We start from the raw sequence: 15,361 nt of genomic DNA on the forward strand, positions 1-15,361 counted from the left end.
TACCTTTAATGTCACTATTAGCACATTCCTTAGCTAATATCACCACCGTCAACACCCCTTCGTCCTTTTGTCTATGACATCTTTGGCAATCTCTTCTTTGCCTCCACCCATCACTGGCCCTCTATCCAGCTCTACCTGTCCCACCCCCCTCAACCAGCTTATATTTTACCTCATTTCTATATTTCCTCAGTTCTGATGAAGAGTCATATGGACTCGAAATGTTAACTGTATTCCTCTCCACAGATGCTGTCAGACCTGCAGAGTTACTCCAGCTATTTTTATTTTTGTTTTAGATTTCCAGTATCCACAGTATTTTGCTTTTATTTAGCAAGTGTTGTCCAGTCACGGAATCACATCTAATATTGGGTACTTTTTTTGAGTTTTGCAAGCACGGGCTGGTTGGGTGCGGTCTCACTTCTCAATATACACGTTGGGATTCTTACAGTTCCACACACTGTAAGATTGGTCTGATTGACGACGTTATAAATAGGGCCCGAGCCATTTGCCAACCATGCAAGCTCGATGCCGATATAGGGCACATCAAAGGCATCCTTCAGGATAATGGCTACCCTGGTCAGATCATTTTGGGCTGTATATCACACAAACTCATGAATGGGCCTAAGGCCATCACTTTCAGCCCTGAAAAGTGCCCAGTCTACCTCAGGTTATCTTGGAAGGGCAAGGTATCTCAAAAATTTGAGCAACAGGTCAAACAGCTGTTTCACGCTGCTACTATGCAATAGCAATATAAGTGGTATTCACCACTAACAGGATGCTGCTGTCAAACCAAAAAGACATTCTATCACACAAATGAATAATGTAGTTTGTGAATTTCAGTGCCAGTGTGACGCTAGGTATGTAGACTGTACATCCCAAAGACTGGTGGATCATATCAAACAGCATGTCCCAGCCGCCGTTCGCAATGGGCAGGGTACAGGCTGTAACCAGCCAGTCCATGCCTGCAAAACTCAAAACAACAGTGTCCCACATTAGACGTGATTCTGCAATTGGACAACATTGGCTAAATAATCCTCAATGTGCTAAGAATTACCCTGGCAATCAATTTAAGATTGTCAGTTGGGCTTGCAATTTAGTGTATTAGCATGTACTGGAAGCTACATATTAATGCATAGGGCCTTGTTCTTTGCAGACAGGAAGAATATGTACAAACATGGCGCCTGTTTCAGCTGAAGAAAATAAGTGACAACCATTCACGGACTCATTCCTCAGGGCAATGCCTTGACCAATCAGGGTCAAGCTGCCTGGTTTAAATTGCAAACAATGCTTGGCAGTTAACTGTCAGTCACCAGCAGTGGTGCAGTCTCCATGGCAACGCCACTTGCCAACCAATCAGCACTCTCTTCACACACAGTATAAACTGTTGTTTTCTCCTTTATGTTGATGTTCTTGCGAGTGTCCCTGACGAGTGCAAGGTGAAAATCTTAGTCATGTCTCTGTAGAGCAATATTCAAGTCCTATCTTACCAAATGACAATTTTGCATATCCTTTTACTCTGGCTACCTTTGGTCTTCAAGAAATGTTTTTTTTTAACCATATTTTCTTTCATTAATAGACTTTAAACAATAAAAATATTTGCATTTTGCTAAACTTTTCATGAATACATTTAAGAACTTTAGGGAAAGCAGATGAGAGGGTTTATTAGACTCTTTAACAGAAAGTGAGTCCCTCTTAGGTAATTGGCAAATTAGCCATAGGGGAGAAGATGAGATTTTGTTATTGACACAGTAATGTTAGAAAATGGAGTTCAGGGAATCAAATAATCCTTTATTCCCTTTTCCCAAACTCTGAAATGATTCACAATAACCCTTACTGGTGACAGTGGTTAGGTTTTATTCAGGACAAATAAGACCTGACACTTGCTAATGTCTGAGCAGTAGTATCTCAAAGTGCAGCAGCATTACCATTACACTCTGGGTAGAAGCACCATCTCCATGTAAATGCTCCCTGGTCTGCCCCAGACACTATGGCACCAGTCAATGTAATGTATAAAACTTCTACAAATCTCTGTGCTTGGGGCATCCCTTCTTATACTTTTATACATTGCAAAGTCTATGGAGACTGATTTCACCCAATCATTGCCTACCTAACATTTGAATGGACTAATTACAAAACCTGTCATTGAACCATCTGTACCCATCCAAGCCACGTCAAACTCTCAAACAACTGGCCCCCCACACTCCGTCCCTGGTACAGAGAGTCAGCATTCCCATGCCAAGCAGTGAAAACATGGTGGATTTGATACCCAGACGTCATCTATAATTCATGGTACTCTTCTTTTCTCTGTCCTCCGGGAGCTGATTATCTCCCTGTTCCCACATAGAAAGTCATCTGTTCTCAGCTCTGTTAGATTTCTGCTGAGGTTTGACCCCTTTTACACCTTTCAGGTCAATAAAACATTGGGTCAATGAAGACCCAAAGCACAATTTCCCATCCTGTCACCTGGCAACCAGCCTTTCGCAGAGCATAATCACAACAGGAATAAAAACAGAAGTGTAACAATAAAATTAAAAATAAATGTGCCGCCAGTTATAGAATTTAATTTAATGTTCACTAATTAGCAAGAAAACCCAAAGGATTCCTACACCTTAAAAAGGAGAGAACTCTCTCTCCGACCGCTCATTCAATTGCACTCTGTTATTTTCCAGTTCTGTTCTGGCCCCGACTGGGATAACATCTACTCGATCTTTTCCTCTTCTGAGGGAACACTATGAGTTCTAAGTTACTAATACATAAGGATGTAGGCTTCAAGCAACAGATCAAGCATAGATGTACAGGATTCTCCAGCTCTCTGTACCCCATCCAACTTGTGGACAGTTCTTACCGAGTATTATTTCTCCCAAGCCCTTAATTGTACAATCCAAATTTTTATCCCTTTTGCTTTAATTTTACTCCTTTTGACCATGACCAATGTGTTTAATTCTATCCTGGTTGTTTTAAAGTCAGTTTCTCTAAGGAGTATGTGTCAATGCCTTGATAATGTCAAAATGCTGTCTCATTCCCCATGCCACATGAATCGTTTCATGTCATGCTGTTTGTCAAGTAGCTGCATATGTTTGGGACCCAGTCTTCAGTGGAAGTTCATCATGCATTTCCCAATGCTAGTTGAAACACATGTAAGAAATGATATCTGCACACCCACACCAGTATCCCAATCTGATGCTACACATTCTTGACATTCAGGTCATCTTATCAAAAGGTCCAAGGGAGTGTCATGGTGTTTGTCAAGTGGCTGTGCATGTTTGAGGCCCATTCTTCAGAAGCATTTCGCCATGAATTTATGTGTTAGTTGCTTCACATGTAACAAATTACAACTGCACACTCACATGGGTATTCCAATATCATGTCACATATTATTAACTTCCAGGTGCTCTTATTAAAAGATCAGAGTGGGTGTCAATCTTGACATATTTGCCTACCTCCTCCAGTAAGGACCTGATGTTTCACGTAGTGACGATGTGGTGTTCTTTAATTTAAAAAATCATAGGCAAAGGATGCAAATATCTCCAAGAAATCTGTCAACTTATTCACCTCATCCACACTTTCCTGACTTTCACTAGAATGTAGGTGGATACCAGATTGATATATTCCATTCAACAACACCCAAGGTGAGTTATTCCAATTCCTTTAGTGTCCAGAACAAATGTTCATCATATCTTTAAAGCAGCACTCAAGCATTCCTATTTGATTTCAGACATTAACGTATTCTGTTTGCTTGTTCCTTATTTTAGATGTCAGGCTGATGTTGTTCTCCTTGGAGCAAAGGAGCCTGAAGGGAGATTTCATAGAGGTGCACACAATTTTAGATAACGTGGACAAAGAAAAGCTGTTCCCATTCGCTGAATGTACAAGGATGAGGGGACACAGATTTAAGGCTTTCGGTAAGAGATGCAGGGGAATGTGAGAAAGAACATTTTCATGCAGCTCACTGCCTAAGAGGAGCAGAGATGAGGAATGATTTCGAAAGGAATTGGAAGGACACTCGAGGGGAATAAACTTTCAGAGCTACAGGGATAGAACCAGCCTCCACCACCAATGCATAGTGGCAGATGCACTGCAGCAACTCACAAAGGCTCCTTCAACAGCACCTTTCAAACCTATGACCTTGACCATCTAGAAGGACAAGGGCAGAAGAAACATGGGAACACCATCACCTACAAGATCCCCTCAAGCCACACACCATCCTGATTTGGAAATATATCGCTGTTCCTTCACTGTCGCTGGGTCAAAATCCTGGAACTCCCTCCCAAACAGCACTGTGGTGTACCTATGCCACAAGGACTGCAGTGGTTCATGAAGGCAACTCACCACCACCTTCTCAAGGGCAACTAGGAATGGGCAATAAATGCTGGCCCAGCCAGCAATACTCAGATCCTGTGAAGGAATGAAAACTAAGAATAGACTTGTTTGCTCTACTGAGCCCTGGCATGTACTCATGGGTTGAATAGCCTCCTCCTCTGCCCTAATAACTCAATGACCAAAAAATAATAATTTCAATGAACTGAAGTCCCTCTTGTCAATCCCTGCTGCAACCTTGCTAAGAACGTCACATCATTCCTACAGTGTGGGGCCCATATATAGGGTTCCTTTCTAGAGAATTGAAAAGCAGAGAGGTTATGCCCAACTTGTTTAGAACCATGGTTAGACTACACTGGGAGGACTGTCAATATTAGTGATCTCCATTTAGGCAAAGAAAGCAGAAGCACAGGAGAAGATGCAACAAAGATTCACAAGAACTGAGAGCATTTAACCCTCAGGAAAGGCTGAGGCACTTTTCTCTAGGGAAGAGAAGACCAAAGGGTGACCTGATGGAAGTCTTTAAGATTTTGAAGGGATTCAATAACCCAACAGGGATTTCATGAGAAACCTCTTTACTCAGCGAGTGGTGAGAGTGTGGAACTCGCTACCACAGCGAGTGGTTGAGGTGAACAGCATGAATACATTTAAGGGGAAGCTACATACATACATGAGGGAGAAAGGAATAGAAGGATATGCTGATGGGGGAGATGAAGTGGGGTGGGTGGAGGATCATGTGGAATATAAATACTGACACAGACTAATTGAGCCAACTGGCCTGGCCCTGAACAGTAGACTCAAAGGAACAAAGACAAATATATTTATTTTAGTTCTATCTCTAGTGGTAGGCAAACACTATTTACTATTCAGGATAAAATATATGTACTTCATCAGCTTTTGTGGATCATTTCTGTGGAAATGTGTACTTCCAGGCTCAAACAGCATCAGCCCACTGAAAGCAAAATCGTGAGACCGGCCAGTCCAGCAGAAAGAAATCCTCCGATCCTCCCACTCCAACTGCAGAATGAACATTGTTCAGTCCTGGGTGTGATTAACAGCAGCATTAACAGCAGAATCCAACCCCTGTATTTGTTTGTGAAGTCGCTGGTGTCTCAGCAGACTGGATAGCTGAGTGAATCCATTCCCACACTTAGAGCAGATGAATGGTCTTTCCCCAGTGTGAACTCGCTGATGTCTCAGCAGGCTGCATAGCTGAGTGAATCCCTTCTGACAGTCAGAACAGGTGAATGGCCTCTCTCCAGTATGAACTCGCTGGTGTTTTCGTAGGGTGGATGAATCACTGAATCCCTTCTGGCAGACAATGCAGGTGAATGGCCTGTCCCCGGTGTGAACTCGCTGGTGACGTAGGAGGTTGCATGACTGAGTGAATTCCTTCCCACATTCAGAGCACGTGAACGGCCTCTCCCTGGTGTGAACTCGCTGGTGCTTCTGCAGGGCAGAATAATCACTGAATCCCTTCCCACACAGGGAGCAGGTGAATGGCCTCTCCCCAGTGTGAACATGCTGGTGTCGCAGCAGGTTGGATGAATCACTGAATTCCTTCCCACACTTGGAGCAGGTAATTGGCTTCTCTCCAGTGTGAACTTGCTGGTGCCTCAGCAAGTGGGATAGCTGAGTGAATACCTTCCCGCATTCAGAGCAGTTGAACGGCCTCTCCCCGGAGTGAACGCGATGATGAATTTCCAGTTGAGATGGGGTTCTGAATCCCTTCCTGCAGTCCCCACATTTCCATGGTTTCTCCATGGTGCAGGTGTCCTGTCTCTCCAGGTGTGATGATCAATTGAGGCCTTGTCCACATACAAAAGACATGCACAGTTTGGCCCTGCTGTGAATGGTGTGATTTTTTTTCAGCCTTTGTAACAGGTCAAGGTGCTTTCCGCAGTCAGTTCACTGGAACACTCTCACTTGGATGAGTGTTTGTCGGTTCTTTACCAGTCACACTGATATTTCAAAAGTTCAGAAGGAGACAGAACAAACGTTTCTCCTTCTAGATTCAAAGGCCGATGATATTCAGATCCCGATGAATCAAGCGACTCTGCCAGATCTTGACGTGACATTTGGTTTGCGATTTCTGTCTGCAAATCCTCACTTTCTAATATCCTGTAAAAGGTGTTTATAAAAGTCATCACTGTCAGTCCAGGACAGAAACACAGAACAGACAATTCTAGCTTATATGGAACATTTTTTCCTCTCTTGCTCCCGAAAGTTGTAAATCCCCATCCCACACACTCTCCCTCCTCCCTGGGCTGAAATCCAAACCCATCTCACCATCTCCACCATCTCTTTCCTCCACTCCCAGTTTTCTCCCTCCCTCTCCTCTGCCTGGGTTCAGTTCTCCAGTTCCTGTCTGCAGACTGACAATAAAATCAATGAGTTTTATTGGGGGTTTGGGGTCTCCAGCGTGTGTTTCTGAATCCTCCCCGCCCACCTCCCAGGGTTTCCTTCCTTCCCACAGATCAGATCCTGATTGATTTGAGCCCAAAGTGTAACCTCTTATTTATTGTCCCCCCTCCCCCATCCTCTGATGTGAACCATCCTCCACTCGCTGACCCAGGATGGCGGCCGTTAACCTGGGCCTGTTCCCGGGAGGGAGAAGCCCCGCAGCTGCAAACCAGGAGCTGACAATTATTCCTCAGGGTTTGCGGATCCACAAAGTGTTTCCAAATCCTCCCCGTCCAGCCGCCGGCTCCATCGCTCCTTCCCCCCCGGGCCTGTCACCGCGGGGTAAACACGGGGCTTGGGGCCTACCCCAGAAGTTGATCCAGTTCCCAGTCCAGCCGCGGTTTCCATTCCTACCCTGTGCTCACAATCTCCTCCCGCCTCCCAAACCGTCCGCTCCTCCTCACTCTGTCACCATGACTGACACTGAGCATGCTCAGAGCGCACACCCACACTGCACCTGCGCACTGGAAGCGGGCTCACCGGACGCCGCCATCTTGGGAGATGAAAGTGGGTCTTGTTCAGGGAGCCGGGCGCATGGGCGGTCATCTTGGTAAGGTAAGGGGTGAATGAGTACCGGGCTTCTTCCCCGGTGATAGGCCCGGGTTACCTGGGCAACCGGCCACCGCCATCTTGTGCTGCGGGTTTTCCATCCGGGTCTTTAGTGAAGGAATGGACAATGAGCTGGAGTCAGTTTGAAAACTGTTAAGAGGAAGGTCTGAAATCAGATTTATATCCAGATACCTGTAAGGACAATAAAGTTTACATCAATTATGTGTTTAAAATGAAATCAGAATGCTGGAAATACTCAGTTCTGAAGAAGAATCATATTGGATTGGAAATGTTAAATCTGTTTCTCTCTCTTCACAGAAGCTGCCAAACCTGCTGAGGATTTCCAGAAATTTCTGTTTTTATTTCAGATTTCCAGCATTCACAGTATTTTACTAAAATTATTATGTTTCTTTAAAATTTTGTTGGATAATTAGTTAAGAGTAAAATAATTGTTACCATTTAAATGTACAAATCAGTGATATTTATTTGTGTAACTGAGACTCGGCTGTTCAGGAACAATGTCAGAAATCAGTTCACAGAAAATATGGTGGAAATCTGGAATTCTGTTGAGATTTCGTCAATTGAAATTTAAAAACTGAGATTTCTAGATGTTTGTGAGGCAAGAGTATGAAGGATTATGGAATCAAGGCAAATGGATAGTTTTAACATGGAAATCAGGCATCTGCATATTGGAGCACAATGTCTGAGGTTGGACTGATTTGAAGGTGGCGTAGGTTCCCTGTCTGTTCTGTAGATTATCTCCATGCCCACGGGTAATTTTCTCGAGGTGAAATGCAGATAAGAAAATGGAGAAGAGGGTTGGTGCAATGACACAGCCTTGTCTGATCCCAGTTTTCACTGAAATAGGGTCTGTGATGATTTTGTTGATGAGATTCACGGCTTCCATGTCATCGTGGAGTAGGGGGAGGATGGTGACAAATTTCTGAGGACAGACAAATTTGGGGAGGACGCAGGATAAAACATCACGTTTGATAGTGTAAAAAGCTTTTGTGAGATCAGAAAAGGCCAAGTACAACGGTGCTGTTCCTTCAATTTTTCTTGGGTTTGCCACACAGTGAAGATCATGTCTATGGTGCCTTTTGAGGGGGGGAAACCACACTGTAACTCTGGAAGGAGCTCTTTGGCCACTAAGAGAAGGTAATTGAGGAGGATCCTTGCAATGTTCTTCCTTGTGGCAGGCAGCAGAGAGACTGCTGTGTAATTACCGCATTCGGATTGAATACAGTCACAATCACAGTGTCCCAGAGATCCCACTTCCCAATGAGGTATATGCAGTTGTGCAGCTGGGCCAGGAGTGTAACTCCGCCATGTTTCAGAATTTCAACAGGGATTCCATCTGTTCCAGAGGTCTTGTTGTTTTTCAGCTGTCAAATAGCTTTTTTATTTTCACTCTGGGCCATGGTAGCACTGAGACTGAGCCGGACGGGGTATTGAGCAATGGAGTTGAGGACATAGAAGTCAGAGACCCAGTCTCAGTTGAGGAGTTCTCTCCAGTGAGCACTGATTGCCTCCCTGTCCTTGATGAGCTCTCTCTGTGCTTGGCGCTCAGTGGGGTGGGCCCTTGAGTATTTGGGTCACAGATTGTCTTGACAGCACTGAGGAAACCACACATGTTGTTGGTCTCCACGAGTTGTTGGATCTCTTATGCACTTTCTCCCCACCATTTGTTATTTATCTTGCGAATTTTACCACCTACCAGCCCCTCCTCAAAATGTGGACCATTTTCTGTATCTTGGGAGCCTCCTCTCGATGATGGCAGACATAGAAGACAACATTGCTCATCGCCTCCAGTGTGCCAGCTCAGTCTTCAGCCCAACGATGAACAGAGTATTTGAGGGTCAGGATGTCAAACCCGAGACTCAGCTCATGGTTTACTGGATAGCAGTGATCCACCTGCTCCTAAAAGCTTCTGATACTTGGACAACCTACCTCAAACCAGGTACCTCAAACCACTGGAGTGCTACCAACAGCGGTGCCTTCATAAGATCCTCCAAATCGCTCACAAACTGTTTTACGCCCTTGGAAAATGGTGAGAGTGACAGTTCCTCTGTGGAGGCCAACCAGAGCCAAGGCTATGGCACTGTGGGTGATGCAGCTGCTCGGTGGGGGGAGGAAGAAGTGTAGAAGGGCAATAGTGGTAGGGGATTCTGGAGTGAGAGGAGTAAACATGCGCTTCTGCAGCCGTAGACGTGACTCCAGGATGGTATGTTGCGTCCCGGATGCCAGGGTCAAGGATGTCATGGAACGGCTGCAGGATTCTGAAGGGGAAGGGTGAACAGCCAGAGGTCGTGGTCCATGTTGGGAGCAATGGCATAGGAAGAAAGAAAAATGAGGTTCTGCAAGCAGACTTTAGGGAGTTTGGTCGGAAATTGAAATGCAGGACTTCAAAGGCAGTAACCTCCAGATCACTCCCAGTGCCATGCAATAGTGAGTATAGGAACAGAGGAATAGAGCAGATGAATGCATGGCTGGAGAAATGGTGCAGGAGGGAGGGCTTCAGATTCTTGGGGCATTGGGACCGTTTCTGGAGGAAATGGTACCTGTACAAGGTGGACGGCTTACATCTACACAGGAATGGGACCAACATCCTCACTGGGAGATTTGCTAATGCTGTTGGGGCAGATTTAAACTAAATTGGCAGGGGAATGGGATCCTGAAAAGTAGTTCAGAGGGAGAGAAGCTGAGATGGAATTTGAAGTTAAAACGCCAGTAAGTGAGTCTGGAAGGCAGAGGAAACAAAGGCTAGATAAGAAAGAAGAGAGTTTAGCAAGGTTAAATGGAATATATTTTAATGCAAGGAGCCTGAGGAATAAGACAGGCAAGCTGAGGGCACAGATAGGTACGTGGGAGTATGATATCATAGCTATGACCGAGACTTGGCTAAAAGAAGGGCAGAATTGGCAGCTCGACATTCCTGGTCCTCGGGTATTCAGACAAGTTAGAGAGGGGGATAGAAGAGGAGGGCGGGTCGCAATATTGATCAAGAAATCAATCATAGCAGTGAGGAGGGATGATATCTTGGAAAAATCATCAAATGATTCCATATGGGGAGAAGTAAACAAACACAAAAGGGGCAAACACGCTATTGGGTCTGTACTATAGGCCCCCAAACAGTCAGGGAGAGATCGAGGATCAAATATGTAATCAAATTTCAGAGCAGTGTAAGAATAATAAGGCAGTAATAGTAGGGGATTTTAACTACCCAAATATTAATTGGGATAGTTTTAGTGTGCAAGGTAGGGAGGGAACAAAATTCTTAAGTTGCACCCAGGAGAACTTTTTTAGCCAGTACATAGAAAGCCGAACAAGAGAGGGGGCGGTTCTGGACCTAATATTTGGAAATGAACCCGAGCAGGAGGAAGGCGTATCAGTAGGGGAGCATCTTGTGACCATAACTCAGTTAGATTTAGGATAGTTATGGAATAGGATAAGGTTGCGCCAGGAATAAAATTTCTAAACTGGGGAAAGACTAATTTTACTAAGCTGGGATATGATTTGGCCCAAGTGGACTGGGAGCAGCTACTTGCAGATATAACTGTGTCAGAGCAGTGGGAGGCATTAAAGGAGGAAATAGCAAGCGTACAGGGCAAATATGTTCCCATAAAGACAAAGTGGGGGACCAAGCCTGGAGAACCCTGGGTGTCAAGGGACATAAAAGTTAGGATTAAGAAAAAAAGAGAAGTTTACGGAAGATAACAAGGGCTCAATACGGCAGAGTCCCGAAAGGAGTATAAAAAGTGCAGGGGGCAACTTAAAAAGGAAATTAGGAAAGCATGAGAAAGCATTGGTGGATAGAATAAAGGAAAATCCAAAGCTGTTTTTAAAACATATAAAGAGCAAGAGAATAACTCGGGAAAGAGTGGGGCCAATTAGGGACCATAGAGGTAATCTGTGTGTGGACCCGGAAGACGTGGGTACAGTCCTCAATGAATACTTTGCGTCGGTCTTCACAATGGAAAAGGATAACGCAGGTATAGACATCAGGGTGGAGGACTGTGAAATATTAGAGGAAATTAACACAGAGAGAGAAGAGGTACAAGCGGGATCAGTGGCCTTAAAAGTGGATAAATCCACAGGCCCGGATGAGATTTATCCCAGGCTGCTGAGGGAGGCAAGGGAAGAGATATCAGGGTCCTTGGCAGTAATTTCCAAATCCTCTCTGGCCACAGATGAGGTGCTGGAGAACTGCTAAAGTTGTCCCATTATTAAAAAAGGGGGGAAGGGATAGGCCAGGAAATTACAGGCCTGTCAGTCTAACCTCGGTGGTGGGGAAGTTACTAGAAAGAATCCTGACGGACAGAATATATCTGCACTTGGAGAGACACGCATTGATCAGGGATAGTCAACATGGATTTGTTAAGGGAAGGTCGTGTTTGACAAAGTTGATCAAAGTTTTTGAGGAGGTAACCAGCAGTGTCGATGAGGGTAATGTATTTGATGTGGTCTACATGGACTTTAGCAAGGCTTTTGATAAGGTCCCTTATGACAGACTGGTCAAGAAAGTAAGAGCCCATGGGATCCAAGGCAAAATGGCATGTTGGATCCAAAATTGGCTGAGAGGCAGGAAGCAAAGGGATGTTTCTATGACTGGAAGTCTGTTTCCAGTGGGGTTCCGCAGGGCTCAGTGCTGGGGCCCTTGCTGTTTGTGGTATACATAAATGATTTTGACTTAAAGGTAGGGTGTATGATCAAGAATTTCGCAGATGACATGAAAATTGGTAGGGTGGTAAATAGTGAGGAGGATAGCCGTAAACTGCAGGAGGATATCAATTGATTGGTCAGGTGGGCAGAGCAGTGGCAAATGGAATTCAGCCTGGAAAATTGTGAGGTAATGCACTTGAGGAGGGCTAACAAGGCAAGGGATTACACTATGAATAGTAGGACCATGGAAAGTACTGAAGATCAGAGGGACCTTGGTGTGCATATCCACAGATCCCTGAAGGTAGCAGGGCAGGTAGATAAGGTGGTTGGGAAGGAATATGGGATACTTGCCTTTATTAGCCGAAGTGTAGAATACAAGAGCAGGGAGGTTATGCTGGAACTGTATAAAACACTGGTTAGGCAACAACTGGAGTACTGCTTGCAGTTCTGGTCACCACATTATAGGAAGGATGTGTTTGCACTGGAGAGGGTGCAGAGGAGATTGACCAGGATGCTGCTTCGGCTGGTGGATCTGAGCTATGAGGAAATATTAGATAGGTTGGGGTTGTTTTCTTTGGAGCAGCAAAGGTTGAGAGGGGACTTGATAGAGGTGTATAAGATTATGAGGGGCATAGATAGGGTGGATAGGAAGGCACTTTTTCCATTAGTAGAGGGGTCAATAACAAAGGGGAATAGATTTAAGGCAGGAGATAGAAGGATAAGGGGAAGTTGAGGAGAAATTTTTTCACCCAGAGGGTGGTGGGAGTCTGGAACTCACTGCCTGAAAGGGTGGTTGAGTCAGAATCTCTCGTAACATTTAAGAAGTATTTAGATATTCACTTGCACTGCCATAGCCTCCAGGGCTATGGGCCAAGAGCTGGAAAAGGGATTAGTGTAGTCAGATCTTTGTTGACCGGCGTGCACATGATGGGCCGAATGGCCTCCTGTGCTGTAAATGTCTATGAGTCTATAATCCAGTGGCAAGAAAGGAAGTCCCACAGCAGCATCTTTTCCCAAGCCAACTCGCCCAGCATCAAGGGACCAGTCACTCTAAACCAGCTCCGCTGGGCGGGACATGTTGTTCATATTCCTGCTGCCAGACACCCGAAATAACTGTTCTACTCGGAACTTGGTCACAGCAGGAGACCCCAGGAGGACAGTGAAAACAGTGATCTCCTCAACATGCCCCTGAAGAGATCAAATATGCCCACCAACTCATGGGAGACTCTGGTTTGTGACTGCTCAAATGGAGAAGTCTCATTTGGTAAGGTACCTAACACATTGAGAGACTAGTTTGGAAACATGCAGAGGCAAAGTCGAGGTGTGTGAGAGCGCGCACAAACCTCCAAACAACCCACCTACGCAACCTTTTAGGCACCACCTGCCCCGCATGTGGCAGAGTCTGCAGATCAGGCATTGAACTTACCAGTCATCAAATCAGAGTGGAAGCAAATCATCCTTGATCCCAAGGGACTGCCTAAGATATAGTTTGAGCAAATCAGGGAGTTGGGTCTCCCTTCCTGGTGACTGGCCCTGGTTACCCAGGCCACCTGTTCCCATTTGAGTGAGGAAGGCAGGGCTTGTTCAGCCAGTAGGGTGCATCTGTGGCCATCTTGGTGAGGTGACATTGGGTAGGCAGGGCTTCAGGGTCCCAGTGACCAGGAGAGAAAATGATTGACTCGTTGATTTTATTCTCAGTCTGCAAACAGGGAGTGGTGAACTGAACCCAGACAGAGTAGAGAGGGAGAGAAAACTGGGAATGGAAGAAAGAAACTTAACTGGATTCTGTGCAGGCAAGAGACAGAGATTGTGGGGTGGGGATCAAAAATGAAAAATGTTCCACAGAAACTAGAATTGTCTGTTCTGGATTTCTATCCTGAACTCACAGGGATGACATTTGTAAACTCCTTTCCCAGGGCATTGGAAGGGGAGGATTTACAGACAGGAAACTCAATCCAAACATCACGTCAAGATCTGACAGAGCCACTTGATATGTCTGGACCTGAATATCATTGGCCTCTGAATGGGAAGGAGAAATGTTTATCTGTGGGGAAAGATTTCAAACATCAATGTGACTGGAAAAGCACCGAGACACACGTGTGAGTAAGAGTGTTCCAGTGAACTGACTGTGGAGAAATCTTTAACCAGTTACAGATCCTGAAAAAGCACCACACTATTGAGATTGGGAGAAACTGTACACATGTTCTGTGTGTGGACAAGGCTTCAACTAATCATCCAACCTGGAGAGACACGAGGACACAGGCACCATGGAGAAACCGTGGAAATGTGAGGACTGTGGGAAAGGATTCAATTATCCATCCCTTCTGGAAATCCATCGACATAGCCACATTGGATCGGGTCCCATGGAGAAACTGTGGAAATGTGAGGACTGTGGTAAAGGATTCTATTATCCATCCCTACTGGAAAACCATCGGCGCAGTCACACTGGGGAGAAGCCGTTCACCTGTTCTGTGCGTGGGAAGGGATTTATGAAGTCATCCTGCCTCATGTTACACGAGCGAATACACACTGAAGAGAGGCCTTTCAGCTGCACACATACTGTGGAAAGAGGTTTAGGCAGTCATCCAGCCTCTCTGCACACCAGTGACTTCACACTGGGGAGAGGCCATTCACCTGCCCTGTGTGTGGGAAGGGATTCACTCATTCATCCGGTCTTTGGTCACACCAGCGAATTCACACTGAGGAGAAACCATTCAGCTGCACTTCCTGTAGAAAGAGGTTCAGGCAGTCATCCGACCTCAAGACACACGAGCGAATTCACACTGGGGAGAGGCCATTCACCTGCTCCAAGTGTGGGAAGGGATTGACTCAGTCATCCACCCTGCTGACACACCAGCGAGTTCACTCTGGGGAGAGGCCATTCAGCTGCACTTGCTGTGGGAAGACATTGAGGTGTTCAGTCGACCTCAATTCACACAAGCGAGTTCACACTGGGGAGAGGCCGTTCACCTGTGTTTGTGGGAAGGAATTCTCTAATTCATCCAGCCTTCTAAAACACCATTGAATTCATACCGAGGAGAAGCCATTCAGCTGCACGTCACGTGGAAAGAGTTTCAGGCAGTCATCGGCCCTCACTGCTCACCAACGCACACACACTGGGGAGAGACCATTCATCTGCTCCGTGTGTGGGAAGACATTCACTCAGTCCAGCAGCCTTCTGTTACACGAGTGCACTCACACCGGGGAGAAGCCATTTACCTGCTCCGTGTTTGGGAAGGGATTCACTTAGTCTGGCAGCTTGCATATACACAAATGCACTCACACTGGGGAGAAGCCATTCACCTGCTCTGCATGTGGGAAGGGATTCATTCAGTCACGGTACCTGCTGACACATCAGCGAGTTCATGAGTAA

At 45.6% G+C, this 15,361-nt stretch overlaps 2 protein-coding genes across 2 annotated transcripts in view; one reads left to right on the forward strand and one right to left on the reverse strand.

The window, feature by feature from the left end:
- Positions 1 to 15,361, forward strand: part of LOC144698404 (uncharacterized) — a 111,490-nt gene extending 96,129 nt beyond the window's left edge. The window contains 2 exon segments of the mRNA XM_078570350.1: positions 14,594 to 15,168; positions 15,247 to 15,361. Of these exon segments, the coding sequence (XP_078426476.1) occupies positions 14,594 to 15,168; positions 15,247 to 15,361 (690 nt within the window).
- LOC144697180 (uncharacterized) lies at positions 4,477 to 7,221 on the reverse strand. The gene is made up of 2 exons (XM_078569047.1): positions 7,084 to 7,221; positions 4,477 to 6,435 (listed from the first exon to the last, which is right to left on the reverse strand). Exon 2 carries the CDS (start codon positions 6,076 to 6,078, stop codon positions 5,350 to 5,352), a length of 729 nt encoding a protein of 242 aa, XP_078425173.1. The 5' UTR covers positions 6,079 to 6,435; positions 7,084 to 7,221; the 3' UTR covers positions 4,477 to 5,349.

Source organism: Cetorhinus maximus, chromosome 23, assembly GCF_964194155.1.
Source record: "Cetorhinus maximus chromosome 23, sCetMax3.hap1.1, whole genome shotgun sequence".
Taxonomy (NCBI): domain Eukaryota; kingdom Metazoa; phylum Chordata; class Chondrichthyes; order Lamniformes; family Cetorhinidae; genus Cetorhinus; species Cetorhinus maximus.